The sequence below is a fragment of the Fusarium sambucinum genome, chromosome I (genome assembly GCF_050947815.1).
Source record: "Fusarium sambucinum isolate potato_lamoka chromosome I, whole genome shotgun sequence".
In the NCBI taxonomy this organism is placed as follows: Eukaryota; Fungi; Ascomycota; class Sordariomycetes; order Hypocreales; family Nectriaceae; genus Fusarium; species Fusarium sambucinum.
This window is the reverse complement of record NC_139294.1, coordinates 4,153,851-4,178,975: the sequence shown is the minus strand read 5'-3', so window position 1 is coordinate 4,178,975 and position 25,125 is coordinate 4,153,851. Positions and strand designations below refer to the sequence as shown.

General features: G+C 49.0%; 9 protein-coding genes across 9 annotated transcripts; 3 read left to right on the top strand and 6 right to left on the bottom strand.

The window, feature by feature from the left end:
• Positions 1-541: 541 nt before the first annotated feature.
• On the top strand, positions 542-913 carry FSST1_004073 (uncharacterized protein; the record flags this gene model as incomplete). Its single annotated transcript, XM_083230213.1, has 1 exon — positions 542-913. One exon carries the CDS (start codon positions 542-544, stop codon positions 911-913), a length of 372 nt encoding a protein of 123 aa, XP_083087503.1.
• Positions 914-1,683: 770 nt separating this feature from the next.
• Positions 1,684-3,729, bottom strand: FSST1_004072 (nuclear protein localization protein 4; the record flags this gene model as incomplete). Its single annotated transcript, XM_083230212.1, has 3 exons — positions 1,684-1,965; positions 2,015-3,586; positions 3,646-3,729. 3 exons carry the CDS (start codon positions 3,727-3,729, stop codon positions 1,684-1,686), a joined length of 1,938 nt encoding a protein of 645 aa, XP_083087502.1.
• A 621-nt stretch (positions 3,730-4,350) lies between these two features.
• FSST1_004071 (Sec63 complex subunit SEC66) lies at positions 4,351-5,137 on the top strand (the record flags this gene model as incomplete). Its single annotated transcript, XM_083230211.1, has 3 exons — positions 4,351-4,456; positions 4,521-4,816; positions 4,889-5,137. 3 exons carry the CDS (start codon positions 4,351-4,353, stop codon positions 5,135-5,137), a joined length of 651 nt encoding a protein of 216 aa, XP_083087501.1.
• Positions 5,138-5,606: 469 nt separating this feature from the next.
• FSST1_004070 (uncharacterized protein) lies at positions 5,607-6,050 on the bottom strand (the record flags this gene model as incomplete). Its single annotated transcript, XM_083230209.1, has 1 exon — positions 5,607-6,050. One exon carries the CDS (start codon positions 6,048-6,050, stop codon positions 5,607-5,609), a length of 444 nt encoding a protein of 147 aa, XP_083087500.1.
• Positions 6,051-7,613: 1,563 nt separating this feature from the next.
• FSST1_004069 (origin recognition complex subunit 3 N-terminus-domain-containing protein) lies at positions 7,614-10,032 on the bottom strand (the record flags this gene model as incomplete). Its single annotated transcript, XM_083230208.1, has 7 exons — positions 7,614-8,732; positions 8,783-9,056; positions 9,105-9,244; positions 9,292-9,526; positions 9,591-9,664; positions 9,712-9,924; positions 9,982-10,032. The coding sequence occupies 7 exons, from the start codon at positions 10,030-10,032 to the stop codon at positions 7,614-7,616; spliced, it is 2,106 nt and encodes a 701-aa protein (XP_083087499.1).
• An 844-nt stretch (positions 10,033-10,876) lies between these two features.
• Positions 10,877-12,970, bottom strand: FSST1_004068 (uncharacterized protein; the record flags this gene model as incomplete). Its single annotated transcript, XM_083230207.1, has 6 exons — positions 10,877-10,915; positions 10,974-11,474; positions 11,528-11,728; positions 11,787-12,102; positions 12,152-12,665; positions 12,811-12,970. The coding sequence occupies 6 exons, from the start codon at positions 12,968-12,970 to the stop codon at positions 10,877-10,879; spliced, it is 1,731 nt and encodes a 576-aa protein (XP_083087498.1).
• Positions 12,971-13,877: 907 nt separating this feature from the next.
• FSST1_004067 (ATP-dependent RNA helicase BRR2) lies at positions 13,878-20,549 on the bottom strand (the record flags this gene model as incomplete). Its single annotated transcript, XM_083230206.1, has 2 exons — positions 13,878-14,421; positions 14,476-20,549. The coding sequence occupies 2 exons, from the start codon at positions 20,547-20,549 to the stop codon at positions 13,878-13,880; spliced, it is 6,618 nt and encodes a 2,205-aa protein (XP_083087497.1).
• A 615-nt stretch (positions 20,550-21,164) lies between these two features.
• On the top strand, positions 21,165-22,715 carry FSST1_004066 (uncharacterized protein; the record flags this gene model as incomplete). Its single annotated transcript, XM_083230205.1, has 1 exon — positions 21,165-22,715. One exon carries the CDS (start codon positions 21,165-21,167, stop codon positions 22,713-22,715), a length of 1,551 nt encoding a protein of 516 aa, XP_083087496.1.
• Positions 22,716-22,847: 132 nt separating this feature from the next.
• FSST1_004065 (replication factor C subunit 2) lies at positions 22,848-24,156 on the bottom strand (the record flags this gene model as incomplete). Its single annotated transcript, XM_083230204.1, has 4 exons — positions 22,848-23,012; positions 23,062-23,850; positions 23,904-23,982; positions 24,041-24,156. The coding sequence occupies 4 exons, from the start codon at positions 24,154-24,156 to the stop codon at positions 22,848-22,850; spliced, it is 1,149 nt and encodes a 382-aa protein (XP_083087495.1).
• Between the last annotated feature and the right edge of the window lie 969 nt (positions 24,157-25,125).

The window sequence follows — 25,125 nt, the reverse complement described above, 5'->3', positions numbered from 1 at the left end:
AATGAAGTCAGGATTAGGCTTTGCAAATCACGTATAACCACCAAGAAGTCTAGCTATATATGCCTGGGAAGTTCGCGCGGCTAAGATGGCCATATGCTACCAAGTGTAATTGAGAATGTTTGGGAAGGATGGTCACAACCCTGAATCAACTCGTTGGAAATCGTTTAACTGTTAGTTAGTAGAGGAGGCATGCGCCGATTGCGCTTCCTGACGATAACCAACACATGCTCTTGAAGCGGCTCACTATTACAGTGATTCAAGAACAGAGCAATGAATCAGAGCATAGCATAGTTCTGTGAGAAACTGCTCACATGCTTCATTTATTCAGCTCATTTCTGGACTACAAAAGGCCAAGGTTTCCTCCCGGCCACGACCTCACTGAACCCAAGCTTCCTAGACTCGCAATAGGAAACCGTCTATTATAGTGTATTACAAAGAGACCATTCAAAAAACATGCAAATACGGATACAGAATCTCGATCCAGACATTATATTCCTCATCTGAGTGCATATGTCCTGGAACACCAGCGCTGCTACTCAGCATGCCCTTGATGATCATTGCAAATCGTCGAAGCACAAGCTTACGCTTGTGGACAGGCCCTTGCAACATGGGCCTTCGCAATGTGAGCAATCTCTGCTGGCATAACGGGATTGAGGTCTATAAGAAGAAAGTGACAGATGCTCTCGCTGCCGGGCAGACAGTCCATCCTGACACCTACAAGATGTACAGCAATAGGACCAAAGAAATCAACCCAAACTATCTCTACAAATGCCGTCCCTACACTTACAATACCAATGCATCCGGGGACTGGGTCCGCCACCAGAAGTCACCGAGTCACAAGAACAAGAACAAGAACAAGAAGAAGAAGGCACAAGGGACGAAATTAGTAGGCAACTTTATGCAATTTATGTAATAAGTTGAGGTCATTTATTTTTATATCCTAAACTCAAGAGGCTATCTTTTGGCAGTTGCATTATCTTATGCATGATCGATGGCTGATGGATGATATATAAATCCGAATTGGAATGACAGAATACTAAACGTATGACCTTGTAGACCGTTTGTATTATTTATCCTCATTGTTAAACTATTTGGTTATTACTGCTATAAGGATCTCCATGTTTTGCAAGAAAGCTTAAATGGAATGTCTCGCCAATACTCGATATTTCCTAAACATCATGATTCTTTAGTAGTTACAGAGTGAGAGACAAAGTCAGCGTTAGGTAGTCTTTGTAAATTACAAACCACTGAATTTCCTACACATTATGATCATATGAACCACGATGCGTATGGAAGGGCTGGTCGAGAATACAGGTGAGGATATCTAGGGTCATCTTTATGTAAATAATGCTGAGTACCTCCACTAAGACTATTTGTATCGTTTTTGGAGACACCATCACGACGATATAAATCGTACTTTTCACCCCCTGAATCAACATACCGAAACACGCTCACGTATTTTGGTAATGCCAGTTGCTATATGCTCCAATTCTGTTGTAAGTAATCCCTTTCCCAAACGCCACCCCAGCTACACATGCAATATCGTCTTCCAGGTCATGGAAGGTAAAACACCTGGCAAAAAAATCCAGTCTCGCAACTTTTGGACTTTCCGACGAAACTAAACCTTTAGTTAATACCAAATCCCAAGCTATCGGTCCCCGTTACCCAATTCTTCCACGTTGACTAGGGCGGTGTCGGATTGTCGGATTTGGTCATACGCTCGTTTAGCCTGAAGGCAGCAAATCGCTTAGCAAGGGGTTCACCCGAGTCGCGAATGGGATCTTGGAAAGAAGAGGATGAGGAGGGCGAGGAAACATCACCGTCCTCCCGCTGACGTTTGGGGATTCTCTCACCAGTCGATTGAAGGATAGCCTGGAGGGTCTGCCAACCCTCAGTAGAATGAAGCTGGAATGTATCAGCAAGATCATGCTGGCTTGCTACACGACAGAGCAAGGCTTCTTCGTCCTGTATGATATGTTAGTAAATTCCATCGAATCTAGACCGACATGCGTACCTTTGAAAGGACACCCATCTGCTGAATGAAGCAGAGAAGGTGAAAGTTGGACACTTCTTGCCCAGTAGGTTTCTGATTGGTTGATAGCTTGACAAATTTGGACAGAGCAGAGTGTTCTTGGCTCTCTCCGACATATTCTCGATTCTCGATAGGGAAACCCTGCTGGGTGAACATAGGCTTGGGGTCGGCAGGGAAACCGTGGGTTAGTGTGACGAACAAGTATTCGACAGGGAAAGATGGCTTCGCGTTCTCTTGAACATTGGCACCGTACTCGTTAACTCTTCGGTAGAAGACTTCTGGGATGTATCGTGTGCGGCTGACTGATCCGTCATCTTCCTCCTCATCTCGTACAAGCATGACGTTGGGGTCAGCGGATGGCTCGACAATGTCTGCGCGAACCATTTCGACAGACTCGTTTGACATCTGGTAGGATGAGATGGAGATTTCACCATCCTCATTACCAGTGATGATGCATGTTACAAAGTTTGAACCAAAGTTACCGGTATCACTCCACTTGGAAGCCTTGGGATACTGAGCTTGCAATCGCGAGGAAAAGCAGATTTCGAGAGAAGACAGGAAGTAAGAGTCGGCATGACGCTTACAGACCACAGAGCCGTCTCCGTTGCCAGCATCAAGTAAATCGGTCCAGATGACGCCTACCGGCTCAAGACCACACTGCTTAGCTGCCTTGTCGATCTCCTTCTGAGACTCCCATGCGTTGATGGTGATGCCGTCGAGCTCATCAACTTGGGGAGGTTCGTATATTGCCTCGACAATAACCTTGACTCCGAGAGGGACTTCGGTGTATTCGACATATTTTCCATAAAGATAACCCAGACGCTGGGTCCCAGTCTTGCGCCAAGTATCGATAAAGGTGTCGATGATGGAAGGCGAGGAGAACTCGACGTGGTCAACCATCCGGAATTGCTGGGGTTGTAGAGTAATCGCACTGGGTTGGCACTTTGTGCAGATACCCTCAGGCCATGCGGGATGACCTGAGGGGCAATCATGCCTTACTCGATAAAAAGGCTCGACCAGCGGAGGAATGTATGAAGCTCCGAGTTCAGGCTTGTTCGTAGCAGCATTGATTTTTCGTAGGTACGAATGGAAGGATAGGTACTTGATCTTCTTTTCTGCTAGGTATCCAGCATCAAAAGGATCGAGGGGTTGGCAGTAGTCGCACATGCCCTTGGGGCCATGGCGGCACATGCGATCAATTCCTCGAGGAATTTTGCCATTCTGTCGGTCTAATCGATCGTCTAAAGCTGACTGGCGTACCACTTCCCACGGTCTAGAGATTCTCTCTGGTTTGGGGTTAATAGGTAGGTCTTCGACTGGAAGTACTGGCTTTCCGTTGAGCCTGGCAGAAGTGCTTGATGTCTCGGGAGTTTCGTCATCGGCGGCGGCATCGGCATGTTGGTAGGTGAGAAAGATGAGATCGCCGTGCTTGAGGCCAATCTGACCAACTTTGAAGTTGATGATATCGCCTAGCCGTTTCGAATCACCTCCGTTTGGTGCGTTGGACAAAGCTATAGTCTTGGGATCGACGGTCTTGGGAAGTTGATCGAGTAGCTAGCGACATCAGATGTTAGTGAGAATACGGGACAAGTTGAGCATGGGAGACGACAAACCAGCTTTCCCAAATCTCCAAAGGTAGTTGTTGGCTCGACAGTTAGACGAGCCATGCCGTCGGGGCCCCGAAGTCGCAGCAGCATGGTAGGTGTTGTTCCAAAGAGTTGTTGCTGTGATATGTTCTTTGGTGGGGGTATTCTTTATTGCCTTCGCACGATGTCGATGGTGTAAAAGACAAGAACGACAAGCTGGGTTAGAAAGGCGACAAGAGTAGAAGAGCCTTGCAAGTGATTCAACGAAGCAATAGCATGTAATAGAAGAGAGAAGTAATGGACCTCAAGCTCGAGCCTTAGTAGGTACTATGTACCTACGTACCTCACTTCAGCAGTCAAAGAAAGCCCACCGTCATCCCCACGGTGCCTGCCTGCCCTGCGCTGTGAGTGGAGAAAGAGCTTATCTAATGCTTTAGTGACGTCGCACGGCAGTCAATTCCAGGGCCCATCTGCCTGGAAGGCTGCACAGCCACGACTAAGACGCCACACTAGGCAAGACAGAAACGTTATCTGGCCTAAAGATGAATGCGCCACATCACCACCACTTTGGCTGTAGACTATTACTTACTGTTCTGCTGCATTCTGTATTCGTGTCGATTAATCAATCCCACACTCTCAGTACACGGCCGGCTCGAATTCTTTCTTGACACTCGTTTTAATTACAGCACGCAAATACATCGTGTTTTTCTTTTCAAAAACCTCTTTTTCATCATGTTCAACATTGATTGGAAGGGCCTTGCCCTTCCCTTTGCCTATGTTATCGTTCTTGGCAGCGCCCTCATGACATTCTCGACTATTTATCGGAAACGACAGGCTGGTATGTTTTTGACAGATATGAAAAGAAAGACATGCATCGAACGGGCACTGACTATCGGGTACAGCTGAGAGCGCCAACCTGGCCCCGTGGTTCGGCCCTCATCTCCAGCGCAACGTTTACCTGTCCCTGCTGCACCTCGAAGACGGCAGCGAAAAGAGCCCCAAGGTCCCCGAGAGCGTTCTCCGTGCTGCCCTGTTGCGCCGCGCAGTCGAGGATATCCGCCGTCTCATCCAGATCAAGTCAGCCAAGCAAGCCTGTGGTTCTCTGTTGGCAAAAGGCAGCGTAGGTGATGATCTGTGGCAGCGGTTCCAGCGCGCTGAGAAGGAGATGGAGGAGGAGTTGAGAGATGTTGTCACAGAGGTATGTACCCTCGTCTACTCTGGCGCATGCGCTTTGAGGTAATGCTCAGAATATCTTGCTGATTTTAAATAGGCCAATGCCCTGGCTCCCAACTGGGGCCAGTCCATCTTCCAATCCGCCCACGAGATGACCGCCAACGCTGCTATGCGCAGCTCAATCGAGGAGATTCTTACCCAGGCCGAGTCGGAGAAGCAGTGGTGGGAGAAGCGCCGTGGACAGATCCAAACAGAGTTCATGAAGGAGCTTGACTCTGAGCAGAGCTCTTCCGCCAAGGCCACCAGCGAGGAGGATGCTGTTCTGATTGACGGCCCTTCAAACTAGTGTGGCAATAATCGAATAAAGGTGTAGTTCCAAAGTGACGGATTACAAGAGTGAAGAAGTCTTTGTACACACCTAAGTTTAAACCCATTTCCTCTTACATAGGTTTGTATAGTATACCACGGGTCACTTAGGCGCACACTCGGTGTGCATCGGGGATGACGATGAGAGGATGAACATCAATCGGCGTTACGGGTGTTTTGTTTTGGGTTGATAGTAGCATGGGCTTCTTCTCTATTGATATATGGATTGCCTTTCACCTCTGTACTCCTATGAAAATGCAATGATGCGCGCTGGCTAGTTGGCCATGTCTAGCAATGCGACCTCCTAGATGCAAACGAAAAAAAAAAAAAAACCCGAAATCAAAACATATGCAAAACTCCTTTGGACCCAGAAACATCAACTAACAAAAAAATAGACTATTACCCCAAGTTAACGAAACCAACGCTGAGTATCCCTCGCTTGATGCAGATCAGGAAAAGTGCTTGCGCCTCCAAAGGTCCTCCTCGGCCGCGAGTCTCGCTCTGCGTGCCTCCGCCAGGATCTCATCCTCGGTCTTGAGCAGGATGGGTGATTCGCAGCCCCGAAGGCCAATGAACTTGCCCATCTTGCGCCTCTTCTCCTCAAGAGGTAGATCGGAGTGCCACTGAATAGGACACGGATATTGTGTCGACCAAGGGCTGGGCGTCCTCTGGTGGTAGAAATGGGCGAGAGACTCGAGCTGCTCATCGGTGAGCAACCAGAAGCTAAGGACGGTAGTGGGAAATGAAGGATGGACGGCGCCTGTCGTGAGCTGGACCAGAGGCGCCAGTGGTAGAGCCATTTGTTCCAGCTTGCGTTGAAGACTTGGGTTCTTGGCAAGTCGTCGCTGAGCAAATGCCTGGCGGTGCCTGGAAGGGATCTCGCCTCGCATCATAGTGGCGGCTTGGTCGTTGCTGGTAAAAGAATGAGAGGTTGGTCTTTGTAGAGTTGAGTTGAATAGAATAGCCTCAAGCTTTCTTTTTGTAGATCAAGAGCTCCAGTCTCTTATTGCCTCCCAAGATTGACACTTCTGAATAGGAATAGTACTTGTAGGTGATCAATGGTCAATGATGAGTGATGATTGTGAATTGGTTTTGGCGGGGTGGCTATTGACAGCGGTCTTCTCCGCAGAGTGGTTCAGTGAATGACAGCACCGACTGGAGTTTTGAGTTTTGTAGTCGACTCTTTGACTGGTATTTGTTACTCGGACTATCCGCAAGGCTTGTCTGGGACTGAGGTGAGAGCTGAGAGGCTGAAGACAGAAGCAGAAAGTCTAGTTAGAGAGAAGGAAGAAATGGAAGAAATGGAAAGAGATGTCTTGTAGTTAGATACTAGATTCTGACTGTCACTCTTATGGGCGAAACCCCGCCTTCTTGTATGGGAAGACATGAGAAGCTAGGATCGCGAACAGCCAGTCGAACGTCTTTGTGACCGGAAGCCGTTCTTGTTCTCGTTCTGCTCTGTTCTCTTTTTGGAAACAAAACCCCCAATGCACATACGCACGCACACACCCCTTTCACTTGAGTCTTTCTCCAACAGCAGCTGTTCTGGGCAAAGCGGGCTTTGACAGCTCAGAGACCTGAAGTTGGAACCGCTTTGAGCTCTTCAACTTTCGCTCTGTCTGGTCTGCCACACTTTGAGTCTTGGGAACTAAAAGCCTTCTTGCCAGCGCAGAGAGTAGACGGACCCGGCTCCAGGTAAGACTCAGGGTTTATTAGTGGGTGTCGAAACTGAGACAGAGAAGACTCTACTGCACTACTGTGCAGTGTAGTAGAGAGGGAACCGAACCAACTACATTAGGTATGTACTGTACATAGATAGACGCAATTGGGTTGGTCTGGAGGCGCTTGGTTCATCCAAGCAAGAAACACCAACAAACGATGGCGTGGAATGTGACTGGTAGCCATGACTCAAAGTCATGTCTCGAACAAGACAATGATGGGGTCGAGGTAAATCGAGTTTACCGCCATTTATTAATATTTCATTCATTCATTCATTCATTCTTTTGTTCCACATTGATTCACCATCAAAGACTACTTACTACATACCTATGTAGGCATCATAATTAGCAAAACTCACATGATGCTTTGTCCTATGCAGTTCGCTCCGCTCCCGGCGTCTAGTCTTATTCTACTGCTGCATGTCTTGCATTCTGCTGCGTTGGCTGTACTCCAAAATCTCCAATTGCAACCCTTCCAGCCATCTGGTGTCTTAGACTGACGACACTTTCTTCTTTCGTGGCTATTAACTCAACTTTGGTCTTCATTAGATGCAAAAAATCAGAAACAAGTTATAAAAAAAAACCTGCTCCTGAGACACAATTAATTCCGTCCCTCCCCTCCTCACGAGAGCCCACAAAGAGCCACCTTTATCTGCGGTTGCGGTTTAAGTGCTCATTCTTTATCGCCATGTCTCTCTTTTTACAAACTCTGTCAGCCAATTGCAAATGCAAACATGTCTAGAGCCACTTCAGCTTGGCGATATGATCCGCTTTCTTCTTGCTTGCTTTGACAAATCCTAAAGCCCTCAGCTCAGCCAGTGCACGGTAAAACAGGACCAGCGATTTGCGTTCGTCCGTTTCCTCGTTACTGATCAGTGCGGAAAACGCAGTCCATAAATCTGCCACATTGATGAGGCTTCCAGTCTCAGTGTATAGGCGGTATAAAAGCGCAGTAGCTGGTAGCGTTGCTGGGGTTTCTTCATCATCTGGCTTGCAGCATGAACACGACAAGTAATCGTGGGGTCTTGTGAGGCTGCGCTCAAGGACGGCCCGCGGGCGAGGCACAAATACATCTCGTGATGGGGCTCGAGAATCGTATAGCCAGCTTTCCGACAACAGCATAGAGCCAGGCTTGGGGATCTGGACATGTTCGATAAGCAACGCTGTGATGTCGTTAACGATCTGAGTAAGTTGCTTGTCCTCCTCTGTAAGTGCCGCTGAATCGTGGCTTAGTTGAACTCTTTGTGCAATAACAGTGGTTCGTACAATCTTGCTCTGGCCACTGTACTTGCTTCGTAGCGTGATGCCCTCTTTTTGTGCTTTTGAATGCAGTTGTTCCAAGCTGATAAGCTGCCTTGATAGTGCATCTTGGAAATCAATGTCTGCCTGCTTTGTTGCCGGACCGAGTAGCAGATCAACCTCTCCGTCTCGCAAAATTGCGACCAACTTTCGAAGTAGAGCCAGTAACTCGCTGGCATCCATACGCTGCACCGAATCGACAGCCTTTGAGCTTTCTGTTACTGAGATACCCTCGTCCATAGCCTCAACATAAGATTTTGAAAACTCAATGTCGTGGGCCTCTGCCTCTCTGAGAATAAGCAGTGCCCGCAAGAAGTCTTCAATATGCTCTTGCCGAGCGGTAAGGCTATTTTGAACTTGCAAGGTGAGGAAGTCATTGTTTTCGAGTAGATCCCTGGCATGCTGCACGTTATCCAAGACTCCAGTTTCCACTGCACTCTCAACGTTTTCTCTGAAAGAGTTTGTATGCCGAATTGCTTCAATATGCTCTGCTTGAAAAGATGGCGCATGGGAAAGGACACTGAGGGGATTCGCATAGAAGTGACACATGTAAGCATACTATCACTCTTAGTAAGAATTCAACCTTGTTTCAACTGTGTAGAACTTACCTTTAAGGACATGGTAAAGGTCTGGATGCCCGAGACCTGGTCATGCTGTCGATCCAACATGGCGTGAAGAAGTGACGTGCCCATCAACACAGGAGTATCCGACGCTGCTACGGCGACTTTGAAGACGTTCTCAAGAATTGCCGAGGTCTGGATCACATCGAACTGTGCTCCATAGATCTGCTGGCATGCAGCCTTGAGCAGTCTGGCTTGAAGGAGCTCGACTGATGTGGCGATACCGAATAGAAGAGTAAAGGGGATGCGTGGGCGCCAAGAGCTAGAGGAATTAGTAGGAAACAGCTAGTTTCAAGAAGGGCATACGTACTTGAAGAGAATGATCAAGTCGGACAACAGACTACTGTCGAAGCCTTCGCTGTCTTGAAATGCAACAAAGACATGTTCGCAGTTCTGGGATTTGATAAATGCGTGCAAGGCCTCAAGATCATAGCCAAGATGCCGTCGCCCCTGTGACATGTGAGAACGTATTCATTCTGTCGAGTTGGGTGACTTACCTCAAGACCATCTCCAACTGGGAGATCATCGTCCTCATCATCAGAGACTTTGGCCGTGACATCTCGAATAACCTTTTTCAATGCTGCTTTGAGAGTTGATGCTTCCGAGGACCGCAGACCAACAAACTTGCTTGGCGTTGTTTGTTGCAGTGTCTCAGATAGCTGCTGGAAGAGAAGGTCCTGTGAAGCAATGTTGGGTCCGGTGATGATGAAGGCTGATGGAATTCTATTCCCACTGTACGAGAATTAGGGGCTGCGTGCATATGGACAATCAATCAATCGCCGGGTTGGGTTCTTACGAGTCTGTCACTGCATCCTCGACAAAATCACTGACTTCGTGTAGAGTTTCTAAATTGGAATTTTGGAGGATTTCCTATTTTTGCGTAAGAGTAGTTTCATGGAGAAGCCATACAAACTCACCTGAATGCGTTCATCAACCTTGGCCCAGCTCTCCTGGAATAAGGTCTCCCTTAAGTTGACGAACTCAGGCTTCTCGGCGCCGTTGAGCAGAGGTACAAAAGATGACGAGTCTTTGATAGATTCTTCATCTTTCTGAGCTTGCCTTGATACTCTTTTGCGTTTGGCAGACTTCTTCTGCGTCCCATCATGTTCAGGGTCAAAAATATAGGCGACCTGCCTGTTGCATTAGCGGAAACGATCCATTAACCTTGAAACAGGGTTGAATGTTACCTGATGATCCTCTTGACTGTAGGCCTCTTGTTCAGCTTCTTCACGTGTCATGATTATTTCTTCGACGACGCTGATAATGACAAAATTCTGGAGATGGAACTCATGAAGCTCGGTTTAGTATTAAAGGTCAACGCGTTTTCAGACGGTGAGCGCGCTCCATGACACTGTATTACGCACTGTATCCTAGCGACCGCTACTAACAGCCTGAGTGTTAACCTTGCAAAGGCAACTTGAGACGACATTGCCCGCGATAGCTAGGTAGTTTATGCTATTTAGATCATTTCATGGGTCTAAAGCTTAGGTTAGAGTTCATCTTTTCCACTACCCACTAAATAGATAGAAACAGCATGGCTGTTTGAAAAGCAACTTGGAATGTTTCTTGAATATATAAATTTCATCCTCGAGTACATCTAGTTCTTTGTCCCGTTCATCATCTGTATGCCATTGCTCACCAAGCCCACCTTCATTCGATGCGCCTCCTTTCGAATTTCATATCATCCTTGAGCTTCACATGGCATTCCTTATATCACCTGCCATGTGAGCTCTTCCTATCCTCTGGTTCAAAGAATCCCATATTAGACGAGGCTCTGAGTCCCAGCATCCTCAGTTTTTGCCGTTTGTACACCCCTGGAAAAGACATTTCTTGCCCCCATCCCTGCCAAGCACATCACGACTGAAGCGAGTCGCGCCGCAGCTCCGCCACCAAATTTGGCAGATAATCATACAGATAGCGAAAAAGACGCGATGAAGTAAGTCACTTTTACCACAACTGAAAAGAGAAGACCGTAAGAAAAGGTAAAAGAGACGGAAAATACCAGTACTGGTAGACCATAACCTTGACGCCACAAAAGAATTTGTTCTAAATCACAATGAGCCTCGCAACGCCATAATTAACTTAAGCGGCGGTTTCAACAGGCTCAGGAGGAGCGACAGTCTTCATTCATGTTAGCAAAGTGAGCTCCGGTGGGTTACATGTCAAGGCTAGCACTTACGTCGTCCTTCTTCTCTTCAGAAGCCGAGGCTTGTGGTGTCTCCTCGATTTTCTCCTCTTCAGACTTGTCGCCCTCGTTGGGCTTCTCGACCTTGGGCTCCTCGCCCTTTAGGGCGTCGGACTTGGGCTCCTCGGTGGTCTCCTTACCGCTATCGTCTTTCTTCTCTTCTGGCTTAGCTTCCGAATTACCGTTCACTCCGTTGGCGGACTCTGCGGCAGGAGCTGCGGTTTCGGCAGTCAAAAGCTTATTCCACTTGTCCAAAAGAACTTGCGAACGGTCCTTGAAGTGGAATTCGTCCTCACGTGGGATTGACTCCAGCTTGAGAATGGCCTTCAGAACCTTGTTGATCTTTGTCGTGCGGATGATAGAAACTTCCAAATCCTTTAATTTCTCCAGCATAGTGACGTACTCGGACATCTGCTCCATCTCTGTTTCCTGGGGCTGTTGATCCCTGGTGAGGAGGCCACGTTGAAGTTTATGTCGGAGGTAGAGTACCTCTTTCTGTTCGATAATTAGCATTGTCCGAGACTGTTGCATGACTGTTATCTCTGTACCTCTTTCTGGTGTCGTCGCTCCTCGGGAGTCACTTTGGCCTTCTTGTTGCCGTCGGCCTTCGCATCACTAGTCTTCTTGACCTTCACCTTGGTCTTGGCAGCAGAATCTTCTTTACTCTTGGGAGCGCCGTTAGCAGCCTTAGGTGTGGAAGTGTTAAGCTTGATCTTGGGCTTCTTAACCGAGTCGGGCTTCTGTGGTGTCTGGTTCCGGAACAGTTAGCATCTTGGTTTCAGACAGACATGCAGGGATCGTGCTTACGCTCACGTCATCTTCGGCCTTGCGCTTCTTAGACTTTGACTTCTCCGTTGTGGTATCATCGACATCCTCCATATCGACATCTTCGTCGGAGGCTTTAGCCTTTCCTTTCTTGGCCTTCTTGGGTGTTGCTGCGGCTTGTTGCTTTGCAATGTATTCTTCTTGAAATTGCTTCAGCATGTCCTTGTAGGTATCGAGATCATTGTGCTCGGATGCGCGCGTGAATGCCTCCTTGAGATCCTTGCGCATCTTCTCGGTAATAGTTTCCAAAGCCTTCTCAGGTGTGAGCTCTGTAAGTTGTGTATTTGGCACCCAGCCACTGTAGTCAGGTCAGAGAGAGCCCAGTATCCCGATAGGGGGCAACTTACAATTCATTTGTGTGGAGATACATGACAGGGAAGGTTCTGTCGTTGGCACGTTTGCCACCGTCGGCGTAGGCCTCTGTGTAGGTGCCATCAGGCCGCGCTGCAGCTACAGGGCGACTGTCGACCAGAGCTTGTGGCAGCATTGATTCATCACAAATAATGGCAGGCCAAGCGGGGAATCCCTTGAGCTTGACTAAGAAGTGGTCTCCTGGCTTGGCGTCCAGATGCGTGAGGCGCGCCTTGGAGGCTTTCTTGGTCAGGCTCTTACGGTTGTTGCCGCCAGTTGATTTGCGTCGATTGTTCTTGCCCTTTCCCGAGGTAGTTTCGGTGGCAGCGTTTTCGGCCGCTGTCTCGCCATCAACAGAGGGCGCCGAGTTCTCTGTCTTGGTCTCCCCAGCAGCCGAGGTCTCGGGCGCGTCCTTCATTTCAATATCGGCACCCTCTTCCACGGGCTTTGGTGCTTCGGTCGCGTCTGTGTTTCCGACGGTCTTCTCTGGGGTTCCGGCTTCGTTATTTCCTGATTGCGCAGCATGGTCAGCATGAGTCTGACAGAGGGAAGGACGCGCCTGTGCCAAAGAGCACGCGAAAAATCAGGATGCGACTTCGACAGCACATCAACCGAGCGTGCGGTAGACGCCGGACATGCCATAGTCATGACTTACCCTCAGCGACCTTTGTTTCCTCCTTATTTGCTTCGGCATCGGTCATCGCGGCGTCGTCTCCGGTTGATGATTGCTCCACAGGCTTCTCGGCTGCGGGAGGTTCCTGCGCGTCAGGAGCAGGAGTCTCAACTTCAGGCTTCTCGGTAAGCTGATCCGACATTATAAAGATGGTTATGATGTTTCGCTGGTCAATGTACACAGCAGCTAGAGATATAATTCCAGTTGGCAAAAGATGGGCGAACGCGTAGCTCTTCGAAGACGTAGCGCGCGCGTCAATGGGGCGCAAGATTCGTAGCGCGATGAAGGGTTGTTAATGAAATTGTTGCGCAATTGATGAAAGAAAGGTGCTTCGTCGAGATGCTGGGGTGTTGGAGGTGACGAAAGAAAAAACGCTGATACGAGTTAACGGGTTTGGTCTGAGCAAGGGAAGCACTTTCAAACGTCACCAGAGGATGGATGGTCACGTGATGCGTACCGACAGGCAGGCTGGTGGGTAACAGAAAAGTCTTGAAGACACAAAAATAAACAGTCTAAAAGTCCAATGTTAATAGGATAAGCTGACCTACTGATTTCGTCTCTTGGGGTTCCTGCAGCCAGCTTTTCCGATACTCTGAGCGGCCTGGCGGCGTCATCAGCAACCCAACCCCAACCCCAGGCTCTTTTCTTCTCACACAGCATCAGAGGCCAAGCGCGTAGTTGACGCTGATTCGACGCCCAGGTATACGAGACCAACTCAAGGGCGCGTCCCTAGTCTCTTTCCCCAGCATCTTCGCTTCTTCCTCCCCGCCAAAGTCACGTCGTCGGTCTGGCCGTGACTAGACGCGTTTGGTGTTGTGAATACTTGTCTCGACCCTTCACGCCTCCCAAACTCGTGTGGCACCATTAAACATCCACGCAACTCAACTTGTATCGGCACAACTCCCCTCAAAGAGCACATCTCAGTCACATGCAATGTCCCAGTTGATAGATTCGAATATTATAACCCTAAATTCGCATTCGTGATTCTGCAGTAGTGTACAACGCCATTGCTGGCCATCGCCGTGGTAATTGGGGTAGGCAATGGGCTTTTACTCGTCGTCCTCGTCCTCGTCCTCATCCTCATCGTCGTCCACGTCCATGCCTTCGGCCACTGTAACCGAGAACTCCCGCTCTTGATCAACTCCAACGTAGCTGTCGCTCATTAGGAACAGCTTCAAGTCATGCTCACCTTCCGATGGCACAGTGTACTCAAGGCGAACGTTAAGCTCCCGTCCAATCGTCACTCGCTTGATAGCCAAGAGGCTCTTGGTCTTCTCTTCACCAACAACCAGCCACCAATTCTCCATCTTCTTGGAGGGGTAGAACGGTGCATGGACAGTAGAGTCATAATCACCATCGTCCTCCTCCAGATTGCGAGTAATCTTGATGTTCAAGTAAGCGGGTTCACGAGCCCTGATTTCGTCTCCATCCAGAACCTCATGTTCAAGCTCAAGATCGGGGTACTTGTCGTTTGTGAAGTTAGCCGCCTCTGCCAATTGGTTTTGGGACATGCCAAGTCGCTTGACGAGCTTGTTGTAATCGGCGTTCTCGTCCGGATTCATGGCCTCCATGAAATCAAAAATGTCCTTGATTCTGCAAAGATTGTTAGCTGATGCTTTGATTTCCAAATCACAACATTTTACATACCCAAACTCATTAGCCACTTTGACAACCTCCGGAGAGAAGTGAGGAATCTGCTTGAGGGGGCTATCACGGTCCCACATTGCTTGAACAATCATTTGCGACATCTCCATGGCACTCATGGCATTGAGGTGACCCTCTGAAGACAGGATGTCGACCATTGCGCTGAGAAGACTCAAGACCTTGGTCAGTAGAATTTCTTGATCCTTCGCCAAGTCAATTGGCAACTGCATGCGAGAGAAGTGAGCCTGGAGAAGAACAAAAGACTTGAAGTGAGGTGAATCGTAAACTACTTCAGACATCTTGACAGGAACTCGGTCGTAGATGCGTCGCAACAGGCTATCCTCATGACGTCTGATCTGAACCGTCTCGAACTCGGTAGCCGATGTGACAATCTCCATAATACCCTTGAGCTTGGTACGAGCGCCCAACGAAAGGATGAAGGTCTGCATGGTGATGTAAGAAATATTGTAGTAAGCGGCAATCATGGCAGCATTCTGAGGTGCGACAGATCCATCGTCCTCATCGAAGTCGATGATCTTAGACTCGCTGAGCTCGCGCAGAGTTGTCTCAACCAAATCAGACATGTAGTTACTGAGGCCTTCATGTGTTGTGCTGGTCAAACTATAGTAGCTAGGGTTGGCGAGCAGCCTTCGGTAGAAATATGTAAAGGTGGTCCAGTTGATCGCATCATCGCCAGACTCAATCATCTTGGTGCTGATTTCCGTCACGAAAACATCGTGCAAGTAGTTATGTAGGTGTGACTCGACGGGAAGAGCCTCATTAAGGAACTTCTTGTAGTACTCGCGCTTGACCTGGGGCAGCATAAGAACACCACGACCGCGTCCGTCCTTGGACGGGCGAAGGGCTTTGCCAAACATGTGAAGCACCTCGCTGAGTGGGTAATCAACATATCGATGTTCACGACCCTCAAAGAATTGTGTACCCATGACTATGACAAGGTGGGCGGTGCTGTTCATCTCCCAGCAAACATCTCGAGATGCGACAAGTACCTGGATAGCACCGTTGTCATAAAGATGCTTGACAATTCGCTTGTCACTCTGGCTAAGAGCCTCGTGGTAGTAGCCAACACCGTGCGAGAGTGCCTCGGCGAGCGCCTCCTCGTTAATGCGATCAAGCAGAGGCTGCATCTGTTCCACCTCAGCATGAAGGAAACGATCCTCGTCGTCGTCAGCAAACGCTGCGGCAAGTAGATCTCGGGCGGTTGCTCGAGTCTGCTTGCGGCTGGGTACAAAGACCATAGCAGGCTTGTCAGGAGACATTTGTGTGATAGCCAAGTATGTCGGCTTAGCCATTGCCAGCATAAGAGAAGGGAAATGGGTGTTGGTAAATGACTGAAGGTGAAGCTCTAATGGCACTGGCCGGACATGAGGGCTGAAGTTGTAGATGTCATGCTTCGTCGCATCAATCCATTCACCGATATCTCGGGCATTTGCTAGCGAGACACTCAGTGCGATAATTCGCAGGGGCAACTCGGTTTGGGTACGAACGTAGTGCATACGAGAAACAATAGTCTCGTACACGTAGCCCTGGGAGTCGCCAAGCAAGTGGAGTTCATCGGCGATGAAGAGCTCAACTGTCTGAACGTTCTTGCGTCGTTTCCACTGTCTAGACAGCACATCCCATTGGGTGGGTGTTGCCAGGATCAAATCGCCCTTCTCCAGGAGCTTGAGATCTGTGGCAGTTTCGCCAGTGAGCTTCACGATCTCTTTACCACCGTTGAGGGAGCCAAGTCTCTTCTGCCAATCTTGTAGGCGAGTGTCAACAAGCGATTGGAAAGGGGCAATGTATACAGCACGACCGACCTCGCCCTTCGTCCAGTGTCTTAGAAGAGCAAACTCGGCGCATACGGTTTTGCCGCTGCCAGTGGGAGCTCCAACAAAAACGTTCTGATCCGTCTTGTAAAGCGAGTTGAAGGTTTGTGTTTGAATTCGATTAAACTGCTTCCATGAAGGATAGAGATTGACGTAGTCCTGCACCTTCAGGGCGGCAACGGGGAGGGGCTGGAGCTCGAGAAGTTCGGTATGAGGAGGGAACTTCTCGGGCAAGATCAGCTTATGGAAGGCAACAGGGAGTCTAGTCTCAGCATGCATCCATCTATCGGAGATAACCGAAACAAAATAGTTGGGAGGCATAGGGTCCGTAATCGGTATGGTAAAGTCAACGATATGCTCGTTCTGCTCCGATTCGGCGTATTCCTTGCGTAGCAAGAAGGTGTCATGGTAGAGGATGTCCTCTCCGTCACAATCCTCGACCAAAATCCAGAAGCTCTCAGCAGCACCATGGATGGAATCGTCCCATTCAAAGTTGGGGCTGATACTAAGCTCGACACGCAACATCGATCTGGTCATAGGCTGGACCTGTGCCTGAACCTCAACTCGGGGGAACTTGGATACTAAGCCACAGACAGTTCGACCGGCTCGGGGCAAACCAAGAAGCTCACCCATGCGAGGGGGGTCCAGATCAAAGTAGCTGCTCCAAGATACATCAATCTTCTCGACCTTCTGTAGAACGTCCCTAGGGCAGGAGGGGAATTGGCGCAAGGGAGACATTGTAGGCCACATGCGCTTCTCGGCCATCTTACAAAGGTCCAGGGCTGTCTTGGCAACGGACGCCCAACCCTTCTTCAAGGCAATCTCAAAGATAGCACGCAGGATACGGCCGGCGGATTGTGTCACATATACCATGTCAGCCATCAAGGCCAGGCCTTCCAGTTTGAGACGCGAGATGTATGCTTGCAAAAGCACATTAATCTTGGCATGAGGTTCCTCGATGCTCTCTTTAACGGGAATTGGCACTCGTCCCAGTAGCTTAGCCAGCTCCAGTTTTTCATCCTGTCGAACCGGAATATACTTAAACTCAGCGCTGAGCGCAAATACACGGAAGAGTTCGATGGTTGTGATGGAAGGCTGAATGAGGTTGTTGTATGTCTCCATGGATCCGAAGGTAATGTAGTAGTGAGATGCAATACGGCCCAGCTCTGTGGACTGTAACTTTCCTGTCTTCTCGTCGTACTTGATCAAATTCGACTTGCGCAGGACCATAGCTGCTGAGTGAATCAGATCAACTCGTTTCTGCTCAAGAGCCTCATCGTCTTCATATTCTGCGCCAACCTGATAAAGACCAGGAGAACGCAGCATTCTTACAAACAGATATGTGTAGCCTAGCCATTCAACACCCTCATCACGGGTCCTGACGTTGCCAAGTACAACCTCGGCGTTCAGATTGTCCACCAGCTTGCTGACGAATTGACTTTCGATTGGAAGCTGCTGGTTCAGAAGCGAGAGATAGTACTGCATTTCACTCTGTGTTGTAATGATGATGCCTTCGCCATATGTGTCATATTGGGGTCGACCAGCACGTCCCAACATCTGGAGAACATCCTGAGGGCTGAGTTCGACCCAGCTACCCTTTTCAGGAGAGTAAACTTGCGTTCCCTTGATAATGACAGTGTGGGCAGGCAAGTTAACACCCCACGCCAATGTGGCAGTACACACCAAAACTTGGATAGCACCACGAGCGAAAAGGTCCTCAACATCTGTCCTGTCAGCTCTGCTCATACCAGCGTGGTGGATACCGAAGCCGTAGGGCAAGATGTCTTTCAGATCCTGATCAGTTGCCTGAGAAGATGCTTCCTCAAGAACCTCACGACTGCCAGCATCATGACGAAGGATTTGATGGATTGTGTCAGACTCGACGGCCTTGTCACGAATGTAGCGGGCAGTCTTTGCAGTCTCCTTTCGGGAGTGGACAAAAATAAGCATCTGATTGCGGTTTGTGCCCACATGCTCAATGACCTTGTTGTAGCAGACATCGTTCATGGTCTTCAACTGCTTGATGGCTTTGCGGTCAGTGACACCAACGAACTCTTGTCGCAAAGGACAAGGTCTGTAAGAGCCATCGAAATGGAAAAGGCCTTTCTTTGTGTCAACTCGTAAGAAACTTGCGACATCTTTGTAGTTGGGGAGGGTGGCAGATAGACCGAGAATTCGGACGGGCTCGCCAGTCTGTTCGGTCTTGCGAATGGTTCGGCTGACAATGCTCTCCAGCACAGGACCACGGTCGTCATGCAGCAGATGGATTTCATCGATGATGATAAGGCGTACAAGATTGGTGTAGGTCAGATCGTTGGACTTTCTGGTAATGACATCCCACTTCTCCGGTGTTGTGACAATGATCTGAGTCTCAGCGATTTGCTGCTTGGTGAGTTGGCGATCACCCGTCAGCTCTGCAACCCTGATGCCGTATGGCTCAAGTCGTTTGCCTAGGTTCCCGACCTGCTCCTGAACAAGCGCCTTGAGAGGAGCGATACAGACGATCTTGAAAGCATCAAGGTCGATATCGCCGGTCTCAGGATCACGATGCTTGCCAATCTCTCGAAGAATCGTGAGCATACCAACGTTTGTTTTTCCACTACCAGTGGGGGCACAAACAAGCATATTTCCGTCATCGTTGAACGCAGAAGGGTAACACTTTGACTGTATCTTGTTCAGAGACTGGTTTTGGCTGAAGGGGTTTCGTGCCCACTCAGGCATATCGGTAATGGGCATCAAGACATCGCCGGGTTCGTTACGCTTCTTGGGCGTTGGGATGTGAATCTCCTCATAACCCTTGAACGTTCTCTTGGTCGAACCCTCTGGTAGTCGGACCTTGGGGTTCGTCATAAGATGGTTTCCCTGATCGAATACCAAGTTGTCGAGGTTGATGAGCTTTCGAGGCTGAAGTCCGCCAACAAGCTGACCATCAGCACGTTCAGTCTTGGGCGCTTCAGCTGAAAAGGAGGCTGGGACGTCAATGTCCATCTTGATATCCATCTTGCCTTTCTTGCCGTCGGCAGTGCTCTTGCCCTTGAGCTCGTCCAGAATCCATTGTAATCCTTCCGAAACCATCTCTCGCTCTACATTGGCCCGTTCTTCGGGTGTCTCTGTTCGTGCCAACTTGGTAAGCCAGAAGACCTTTTCCCTGTTCTCGACCAGCTTCTGTACCAGCTCGTGGTGCTCGAAGTCAAACAGTTCCATGAGGTCGTTCTCGACCTCACGAAGAGACTTTTCTTCGCCATCATCCCCAGGTTCTCCGGACAGGATCTGAAGTGCCGCCTTTGTCTTGTCAGTTTGTTCGTGGGCATCGGGGTATAGTGTTCCGATTTCACGCCGTAGCCAAAAGGCATCGATATCCCGAGCTGGTACGCTGTGCTTCTCCTTTTCGTCCTGTTTTTCTCCTGAGGGCGCCGAGTCGAGGATCATCTCATCTCCTACATCAGCAACGGCATCTTCTGCCTTATCCTCAGCATTCCCATCATTCTCTTCCTCCCCTTCATCATCAGATGACTCATCGCGGACCTCATTAACGAGGCCGCCCTCTTCATCATCCTCGTCTTCGTCGAAGGCGACTGCAACGCCTTGACGCTCGTCTATTTCAGCATCATCGCCGTCGCCACCTCCCATAGCAACATCCTCCTCGTCATCCTGGACGTCGTAATCTGTGATCTTCTTGCCAAGATTCACCAACTCATTGAACTGCTTAGGGCTTAATGATACGCCGAGAATATCGTCGATTTCTCGCTTCTTATCCAGGTCCTTCAAGTCGTCGTCCTTCAAATACTCCAGGACAGCATCCGCCGCACTGCGCACAACTTCATGTGGTACGTCGCCAAGATTATTCGCTACTATGGTGATGATCAGATCGAAAGTCGCCCGTGTCGCAGCCGTTCGCGGTCGGTATGTGATGCCTTCCACAAGGAGATCGTTGGTGCCAAGGACTCCAGTCGATTGGGGGGCTTCAGCCTTTCGTCTTTTTTGCTCCCGTGCTAGAATATCCTCGCCTTCCCTTAAGCTACCTCGCTCGATATCGGGCATGCCGGGCTGCTTCTTTGATTTTGGCGCGTCGTCGCGTGCAACTCGGGCGCCCATGTCTCGAATACTCAGACGTCCAGCCAGCGACTCTGGATCACCAGTGGCCTCGTCGGTTCGTCTCGTGACAAAACGACGGTCGGCCTGGAGAACCAGGTTCGACATGGCCGAATATTTGTACTGCGACACATCGCGATTTGCGTCGGACATGATGGCTAAATTAATTACGTAGATATGAAGGTGGTCGTTGTTAGAGAACGTCGATGTTCTCGACAAAAACCGGGGGTGTTAGACTATTAGATGACCATAGGTTATCACGAGCCGCAACTGTTGTAGTGGTATAGCGGCTGCCTAGATGTTTCGGTTCGCAATTGATGCGCTAGGCGTTGAAGGATTGTATGGAGTCGTCAGTGTATTGAAGAGTTCAAGTCGCGATCGTAAATTTCAAATCGCAGCCTAGGAGTATGCCGCGCCAGCCCGAATTTGGTTAGGGTCGCCCGGAGCTTGTAGCGTGTCAGTGGCGTAACTACATGTGTGGCTGAAGCTCTCCGGATCCTCCTACCTAACCTCGTTCAAAAGTAACTGTCGGAATATAAAGATAAATATTTCTGGTGGATGCTTCATTCCCAATTATTAGAATCTCATATTCATCATGCACGTCACCTATCTCTTGCGTGGTCGCTATAGAACCCACCACTAGCCACAATCCAAACATCGTCTAAACAGGCCCATGTAATTCGTTTATTTACTTACTCCTTTACACTAGGACCAGCAATAAGCCTTGGATGAATTAATGAACACTTCACCGCCAAAATATGAACCAAAATGACGACCTCCTCAAACACAATTGAGACGTTTCAAAAAACCCTTTATCCATTCATCAAACCACGAGAGCAAGTCAATTATATACGACGAGTCTTGGCACTTCATCTCGGAGCATGCTCTCATGATGGCCCAGTCAAGCAACCAGTGTCCCTGCCAGATACAACACGCGACGTGACTCCTGACCCTGACTCAAAAGGATTCTACAGAGAGTATATCGAAGCCTTGAAAGCCAATGTCGATGCCCGTCGAAAGTATGAAGATACTGCTCAATCACATCTCGCCTCATCAGCTTCAAATCAGGACTCGTCATCCAGCAACGAGCTACTGGAAGAGCGACTGTCACTTCTAAAGCTTCAGGCCAAGCAGAATCGACTATCATCTGTTCAGGTTCATCTCGACGCACTCATGCAAAAACCAGCCGCTGCACCTGAATATTTAGACCCTGAAGATGTTTTTCACGAAGCTGCCAGTCTACCCAAAGTCCCAAAGGAGGTAGTCAACAGTCTCGTTGCACAGCAGAGCGTCAAAAAGACGGATTTGACAGAGCAAGTTGCCCAGCTCGAAAAAACTGTGTTGAGAGCGAAGCTTCTCCTGAAAAGAGAAGAGCAGCTACTTCGTGAAACAAGGGCAAACGCACAGAGTATACCGGATGTAATCAGCAATGGCATAAGGTTACATGCTCTGAATACAACGCGAAGTGAACTCATCCAATGGATTGAAACTGAGCTGAGCAAAGCATCAGGGGATGAGGAGGGGGGCCAGGAGAGCGGTTCCAAGAGCCATGCTCAGTCGACTGCGGATCAAGCCACTATAAACGAGCAGCTCGACACTATAAAGGACAAATACGCCAAATACCTTGCAAGTAGACGGTCCCTTCTGTCCTCTTTTAGCGAAAAGTTTGATTCCTCAGCAGCTCCAATCCTGGCTCCATCCACAGCCAAACAACAGGCAGATGAACCAGAACCTGCCTCAAGCACCTATCTTCTCACTCCATACATCGAGACTCTTCTCACGTTATCAAAGAAGCAAAGAGCAATGATAGCGCAGAAAGCACACGTAAACGCGACTCTCGGCAAGGAAACTAAGGACAACTGCCAGTCACTCGGTCATCTGGAAGAAGAAAGCCAGTTACTCCCGTCTCACTCTACGGCACCAGAATCTCGACGTAGATCTGTTTTGGGAGAGTTTCTTACCTCTGGTGAACGGTCAGGCTTGGCTGGGAAAGTCCAACCTTGGGTTCTCGCTGCCGACTCGGCCAAAATTGCGACGCTTGAGAACGTGGCAGAACAGGTTGAAGGCGGACAGCTTGCCTTGGAAAACTCTATGCAAACATTGCAGCAGATCGATCAACTTTTGGGTCAGGTTGGGGAGGATCAGGAGGACGAGACTCAAGCTGACACTACAGAGGGCGATGTTTGGCTGGAGACGGGTCCCAAATCTCCCAGTAAAGTGAGGAAGCATACAGAAAAGGGCAGCGCGGAACAACCAAAAGATGTATGGTCTATTTTGCATGGCAACCTTGGATTACTCGGCCAGGAAGACGCGGCATAGGACTAGAATAAAACAAAGACAAGTACAACAAATGTCTGGTAGTATAGAACCAGTTTAAACGCCAATCCATATCTAACCACAACTCCATTTCTCATTGCTAGGATACAACCCTGCACGCGAGGTTTGAGGAACTCATTTGTTCGCTAGGATAGCTGATATTCTTACTGAGAGGTCGAGGACAGAAAGGTGCTCGTCAGCTCCGTCTACTAATCGCTTGTCAACCTCTGAAAAGACCATAACAATCTTGTTCTTCTGTGCGTCGGGAATTATCTCATCGTATATCAAGGCTTGGTAGAGCTGCCATTTGTTAGCAGGTTCTCGGGCGAAATACTGATGCTGGACTTACCTGACCAACAACTTGTCCTGCACTCCAACCGTCTGCAACAAGCTTCTCGACAACATCAGAGATAGCCTGATACGATGATCCCGAGCTCTTTGGGCGTATTGCGCTGACAAGATCACCAATGGTGCTGTCCGGGATGACACCAGCGATGTCCTCGATGATCTTGACTGTGACTGCCTTCTTATCCACATCCATTGCTTCATCACCTTCTCCGTCCTTGTCGGAAGCACTGGCGCCTACCAGCCGAGCAGCGCTCTGCAAGAAGGTGATAGCCTTTCGAAGATCACCCTCACTGCACTCGATGAGAGCATCAACTGCACCGTCTTCGAGCGGCACGCCTTCCTTCTCTGCAATCTCCTCAAGTCGTTTCTTCGCATTGCTCTGGTCGAGACTCTTGAATCGGAATTTACTGCATCGACTGGCGAGCGGATCTATGATCCGAGTGACGTAGTTGCAAATCAGACAGAAACGAGTGATCTTGCTGTACGTCTCCATGGTTCGTCGTAGTGCGCTCTGGGCATCTTGGGTCATGGAGTCGGCCTCGTCGAGGATGATGATCTTGAACGGAGGGCAGGGATATTTTTCTTTGTATCCAGGGGGTGGGTTGGTCAATTGCATTCGCGCAAAGTTCTTCACCTTTTCTCGGACAATGGAGATACCACGCTCGTCGGAAGCGTTGAGTTCAAGCACTCTTGACTTGATCATATCGGGACCATAGAGCTCCTTTGCCAGTGCCAGGACAGTCGATGTCTTTCCTGTACCAGGAGGGCCGTAAAAAAGCATGTGAGGGAGCTACAAAAATCAGTATTGAAGCGCTTCGGTATTCGGGAGTAGGGCAATCGCACATTGGAGGATTGGAGTGTCCTTTGGAGCACATCGACGGTATGATCTTGGGCAGTGACATCGCTGAGAGTTTTTGGTCGGCTATATATGGTGAGTTTCAGGGCTCGGGCTCTGTCTTGGGTATGTGGGATGTACATACTATTTTTCGACCCAGGGTTGAGTTCGAGTATTGGTAGGTTTGTCTTGTTTCTGGTCGGCGTTACCAGTAGCAGCCGCCGCAGCCTTTCTAGCCTTGAGATCAAAAAAGCTAGCCATATCAGCTTGGTATTTTGCTTGAATTAAAGTGTGGCTGGCTATGAGTGATGCTGGATAGTATTCGGTGCCGTTGTATGGTATCAGAATCGCCAAACTGCGTTGATGGAGATGGGAATGGAAGCTTGAGAAAATCAATTAACGCGTCAAGCTACGCGTAGCGTACCTAGGCTACATCTCTAACGGCAACCGCTTGGTACCTGCCATATGCCCCACCTTCCACACTAACTTGGTGATTCCCGGGTAGGCTTCTATTCAAGGCATGTTACATCGAAACGGTACATTGGCAGCAATAGAAGAAGCCAGAGTCTTAAGGTACTGCAAAAGTCGACCGTGGAGCCGTGGAGATGAGTTGTTGAGTCAGTTTATACTATCTGGTTTGTACTCTTGTGGTATTTAGTTCAACGTCGTAGCTCACAGGACAACGCTTGTCTTGTCTAAACAGTGTCTGTATGGGTCAATCAGAAGCATATAGTTCCAGAACAGTATAAATCAATGACAAACCGGTTGTGTCGCTTATCTGTTTGACAGGCAAACGACAATATGTATACACAAATATTGCTGATTCATCAATAATTACTAACGTCCTATCATTACTTGCTATAAATCACTGGCACATCTACATCCTTAGCCCCTCCAGAAGTGACCATCATTTACTAAAACTCAAAGGCTGCAAACTGTATGAACAACAATAAAGAAAGAAAGCAACAAAGAGACACTCTAGTTATGCTCTAGATAATTTGATCTTGCGCTTAAGGAACTCTGGCCCGCCCAGCACAACTAACAGCGAGGCAGCAGTCCCACCCCACTTTCCTCATAGGCACGCCAAAAGGTTAGTAGTCTCACTCACATCCCACCTTGTCAACTACCTACCTACAACACCCAACATCAATCCACCTTTACCTCAACTGCCTAACAGAGATCTTGCAACCTCAACACTAAATTATTGATCGCGAGCCGTCCATGTGCGTC